The sequence below is a fragment of the Rhagoletis pomonella genome, unplaced genomic scaffold (genome assembly GCF_013731165.1).
Source record: "Rhagoletis pomonella isolate Grant_MI unplaced genomic scaffold, Rhpom_1.0 Rhpom_scaffold_00006, whole genome shotgun sequence".
NCBI lineage: Eukaryota > Metazoa > Arthropoda > Insecta > Diptera > Tephritidae > Rhagoletis > Rhagoletis pomonella.
In genome coordinates, this window is record NW_023458560.1 from 62,363,950 (window position 1) to 62,369,557 (window position 5,608).

Sequence of the window (5,608 nt, forward strand, 5' to 3'; positions counted from 1 at the left end):
CCCCCCCATGTTGTTGGAAGGTCTAGAATGAGCTGGTCCAGCTTACATACTTTTCGCTTGGATAATAAATTGTGTTGGTACTCTTTAAATTTGCCAATGTTATCTGTGAGCCCCGTTATGCTCTTCGTCAATTACCAATTTTAAATTTCAGAGATATTTTCGACGATCTATGCACAATGCGCGTTAAATCTGTTGGCGACTTCGAGTGGCAAAAACAAGCGAGATTCTACTATCACGAGGAAAATGATGATATCACAGTCGGCATAACGGATGTGAATTTCATATATCAGAATGAATATTTGGGTGTAACTGAACGATTGGCTATTACACCATTGACGGATCGTTGCTACATTACGTTGGCACAGGCTATAGGTAACTCTGAACCCATCAACTGAACTTAAATCTTACTTCCAAATACTCGTAGGCATGTCAATGGGTGGCGCACCCGCCGGACCGGCTGGTACTGGCAAGACGGAGACAACTAAGGACATGGGTCGTGCACTGGGCAAGTTGGTTGTGGTCTTCAATTGCTCAGATCAAATGGATTTCCGTGGCTTGGGCCGTATTTATAAAGGTCTGGCACAATCTGGCTCTTGGGGTTGCTTCGATGAGTTCAATCGCATTGAGTTGCCGGTGCTCTCGGTGGCGGCGCAACAGATCTACATAGTGCTGACAGCACGCAAGGAGAAACGTAGTTGGTTCCTCTTCAGTGACGGTGACACTGTGACACTAAATCCCGAATTTGGACTTTTCATTACAATGAATCCCGGCTATGCGGGACGTCAAGAGTTGCCTGAAAACTTGAAAATCATGTTTCGTTCGGTGGCCATGATGGTGCCAGATCGCGCTATTATTATACGTGTCAAATTGGCCAGTTGTGGTTTCAAGGAGAATTTGGTGTTGTCACGTAAATTCTATACGCTCTACAAGCTATGCGAAGAGCAACTCTCCAAGCAAGTACACTACGATTTTGGCTTGCGTAATATTTTATCAGTGCTGCGTACGTTGGGCGCACAAAAGCGCGCCAATCCCAGCGATACGGAAGAGACGATCGTGATGCGCGTGTTGCGTGACATGAATGTCTCCAAACTGATTGATGAAGATGAAGGTCTATTCGTTTCACTGATCGATGATATGTTCCCGGGTATTAAGTTGACGCAGGCATCCTACAAAGATCTGCAGCGTGCCATACCGAAGGTGGCGGACGAATTGGGTTATGTGAATAATCCTGAATGGAATTTGAAAGTCGTACAGTTGTATGAAACTTCGCTGGTGCGACACGGTTTGATGTTGATGGGACCGACCGGTTCGGGCAAGACGAGCTGTACACATGCTATGCTAAGGTGCTTCACCGAAATGGGACAGCCGCATAAGGAGATGCGTATGAACCCGAAGGTGAGTGAAAGATAAATTTATGAAATATGAAAAAATGGTTTTGTTCGTTAGCGCACGTCAAGAGTACTTAACCTATTTAATTATGGAACTTTTTATAAAAATTCCCCTTTGATGTGTGAACTCCTTCGCTAACCGAGCAGAAAATTTATAGCTGCTTCTTGTGTAACCCAGGACCATTTCGGGACTAGTTTAGGACCATTGCGTTTTCATTTTGGGACCTGTAAAAGCTCATTTCAGTACTATTTCGGGACCATTTCAGTATCATTTTGGAACTAGTTCAGGAATAATTTGGGCCCATTTTAGGATTAATAAGGGACTCTTTCGGGATCGTTTCAAGACTTCGATTCGAGAGCATTTCGGGACAAACACGTGACTCTTTCGAACGTTTCGGGGCCTTTTCAGGGCTATTTATGGACAGTTTCGGGACTAGTTCGGGACCTGTTCAGGGCTATTTCAGGACCTTTTCGGAGCTTTTCAAATAGAATTTCCGGACCAGTTCGGATTCATTTCGGGGCTTGTTTAGGATTATTTTAGGACTGGTCAGCACCATTTCGGGATAGTTCACGACTATTTCATGACCAGTTCAGGACTTTTTCAAAAAAATTTGGGACTAGCTCAGGTTCTTTTTGGGAATTGATCAGGAGCGTTTCGGGATTAGTTCGGGATCATGTTGGCCTAGTCTCAGGGACCGACTTTCTGGACAAGCTCACGACCTTTTCAGAACCACTTCAGGACTGTGTCAGGACAATTGTGGGACTAGTTCGGGATAATTCGAGGAAGTTCGAAACTAGTCACGAAATGATCCTGAACTATTCCCGAAGTGGTTATGAAAAAGTCGTGTACTGGTCCCGTCAAAATGAAATTAATTTTAATGTTTAATTTCTAACCTAACCTATTTATGTTCATACATATATGTAACTGAGTCGCCTAACGCTTTGCCAAGCCGTACATAGATGTTTACACATCAAATTTCATGAGTACCTGGTACTCAAGTCGTTTTTATGGCAAAAAGCATCAATATAAATTTTGTACAAGCGACAAATCACAGAACTGTCTTCATTAAAAAAAAATCAAATCAAAAACGTTTTTAATATACCACGTTTCTTTTCGATTTTATATCGTGTGAAATGCAACCCGAAAATTTGCTATCCGCAGGCCATTACTGCACCGCAAATGTTCGGACGCCTCGATGTGGCCACCAATGATTGGACCGATGGTATTTTCTCAACACTGTGGAGACGTTCGCTAAAAATACCGAAGCATCAAAATTGCTGGATTGTGCTAGATGGACCCGTGGATGCGGTGTGGATTGAAAATTTGAACTCTGTGTTAGACGATAACAAAACCTTAACCTTGGCCAATGGTGATCGTATTAAAATGGCGGATAACTCAAAGTTGGTATTCGAGCCAGATAATGTGGACAATGCTTCACCGGCTACGGTTAGTCGCGTCGGTATGACATTCATGAGTTCATCGGTGCTGAAGTGGACGGTCTATATGGAAGGTAAGTGGAGGGTAATTAATCAAAAAAAAAGTGTTGAGGTCTATCAGGATCTCTGTGCACCATTTGCCAAACCTTTAATTTCATCGTATTTTCTTCATTTACCAGCTTGGGTCCGCAAACAACCCGCCGCTGAAGCAGATGTATACCGACGTTGCTATGGTGCGATCTATGATGATGCACATTTCTTCCTACAAACTAAGCTAATGGCGAAAATGCGCATTTTGGAAGCAATCTATATCAAGCAGATGCTCGAAATTATGGACGGCATGCTGGAGGAGTGTAGCAATAGAAGCGACAGATATCTGGAACGTATGTTTCTATTCGCGTTGATGTGGACGTTGGGCGCTGTGCTGGAAATCAGTGAGCGTGATAAATTTGAAGAATACGTCGTTAAACATCCATCAAAGCTAAGTAAGTAATATTTTAGATAATTTAGTCTTTTTTTACAATATTTTACAACTTTACAGAATGGCCCAAGAGGCAGCCGAACGAGACCATATTCGAATATTATGTTGACGATCAGGGTTTGTGGCAGCATTGGAATACGCGCGTGGAGGATTTTGTCTATCCTGAAGATAGCATACCGGAGTTTGCCTCTATTTTGGTACCGAACGTCGATAATGTACGTACCGCATATCTGATGCATAATATTGCCAAGCAGCGCAAGCAGGTCTTGCTAATTGGTGAGCAGGGTACTGCCAAGACAGTGATGATTAAAGGATATATGGCGCAATATGATCCGGAGCAACATTTATCAAAGTCATTTAACTTTTCATCAGCAACAACACCAAATATGTACCAGGTAAAATATACATATGTAGATAAATACAAGAATATGCTTACCCCGACGTTTTATTTATTTATATTTTTCATATAAAATTTTTCTTATTTTTTGTATAAAAGAATCAATTTCATTAATTTCATATGGAACTCGGGAAAATTCAAGAAATACCAAGAAATTTTAATTTTTTTTTTTTGTAATTTAAAGTTACTTCCTAATTCTTTATAAGAAGAATTAATTGGCCAGCAAAAAAGCTTAAAACGCCATCTCCAATTTTAAATTAAATTATAAAATTATAAATCAATTTTAATGTCCTTTAAAAAATTAGTGATAGATTTATATGCTTTGCCATTAGTATTTTGATGAAATTCAATTAATGATGAAGTATTTTTGAGTATTGGGTATTTATCACGTGAATTGTTATATTTGTTACATTTGAAAATTATATGATCAGTATTTTCAATTGTATTACAAAATTCGCAATTTGGGTTTGGAAAAATATTCATTTTTGATAATGTCTCCTTGCAGAAAGTGTGATTTGTTAGAATTCTATTAATTTGTTTAACTTCTATTGGTGTCATTTTATTTGAATTTTTATGAAACCATGGTTTATTCTGAATGTTTGGAAATATTTCTCCATAAGATTTTCCTTTAGTTATAATATTATTAGAATAAAATTCTTGCCACTCTTCATTTATTTTACTTTTAATTTCTATTATAGCATCTTTAATAGACCATAAAGTTTGAATTCTTTGACCATTCTGTAAAGCAGTGGAAGCTGCTTTATCCACTTTTTCGTTTAATTCAATACCACTATGGGCTGGGATATGATGTAATTCTAAAATTTCAATTGATGAATTATTAAGATCCGTTATCATTTTTTTTGCTATATAATTATTACAGTTCTCATTTGAAAGAGTCATTAGACTACTTAAACTGTCTGTAAGAATGGCAATTTTTTTAAATTGATTAATTATTGAAAAATCAATAGCTTTATAAATCGCTAATAGTTCAGCTGACATTGAAGACATTTTTTTGTCACAGAAAAAGGATTTTTCAGTTGAAGATTTCTCGTGTAAAAAAGCCAAATGGGTTTGGTTATTTTTAATAGAACCATCTGTATATATTGTTTCAAAATTTTGTTGTTCAAGATTTTTGAGTTTTTCAATATATAATTTAGAAATTAAATCTTGATTAGCAGATTTTTTATTTTGTATTGATCCTTTAAAAAAAAATTTATCAAATTTAATTTTTGGAGAATTAAGGGGAGTATCTGGAACTAAAGCAATATTACAAAAAATTGATTTAAATTTATTATATATTTAAAAATAACTAGTTTTTTTATTAAGTTCATTTGTAAGAATTGTGTCTTTTATTGGTAAATTATATGCAATGCATTTAATTATTTCTTTAGCTGTTGTCAATTCAAAACGAAATTTGGATGGTAATTCTGATGCCATATGATAAATAATATGAGTTGGAGTAGATCTAATAAGACCTAGACAACGCCTGATATTTGCATTACAGCAAGTATTAAGCTTTTGTAAAGCAGACTGAGATATATTGGCAAAAGTTGAACAAGCATAATCCATTTTGGAACGAGCAAAAGCTTTATAAAGTTGAAGTGCTTTCGAAGGGTGTATTCCAAATTTACAACCACTAATAATATTAAGAAAACTACACGTTTTATTTGTTTTCTCATTGATTTGATTAACATGATCATTGCATGCATTATTTATGTTAATAATTCTACCAAGATATTTAATTTTACGTACTTGTTCAATATTAATATTATTAATTTGAGAGTTTCTTTGGTTAAAATATATTACTTTAGTTTTGAGAAAATTTATGTTTAAGTTAATTTTATTACATTCAATATTTAATTGGTTAATTTTGTCTTTTAATAATTGTTTGGTTTGATTTTGTTT

The 5,608-nt window shown here is 36.5% G+C and overlaps 1 protein-coding gene across 1 annotated transcript in view; it reads left to right on the top strand.

The window, feature by feature from the left end:
• Nucleotides 1-151: 151 nt before the first annotated feature.
• Nucleotides 152-5,608, top strand: part of LOC118741088 (dynein heavy chain 8, axonemal) — a gene marked incomplete at both ends in the record, with an annotated part of 16,513 nt that continues 11,056 nt past the window's right edge. The window contains 5 exon segments of the mRNA XM_036472921.1: nt 152-372; nt 425-1,395; nt 2,551-2,899; nt 3,005-3,310; nt 3,367-3,701. Of these exon segments, the coding sequence (XP_036328814.1) occupies nt 152-372; nt 425-1,395; nt 2,551-2,899; nt 3,005-3,310; nt 3,367-3,701 (2,182 nt within the window).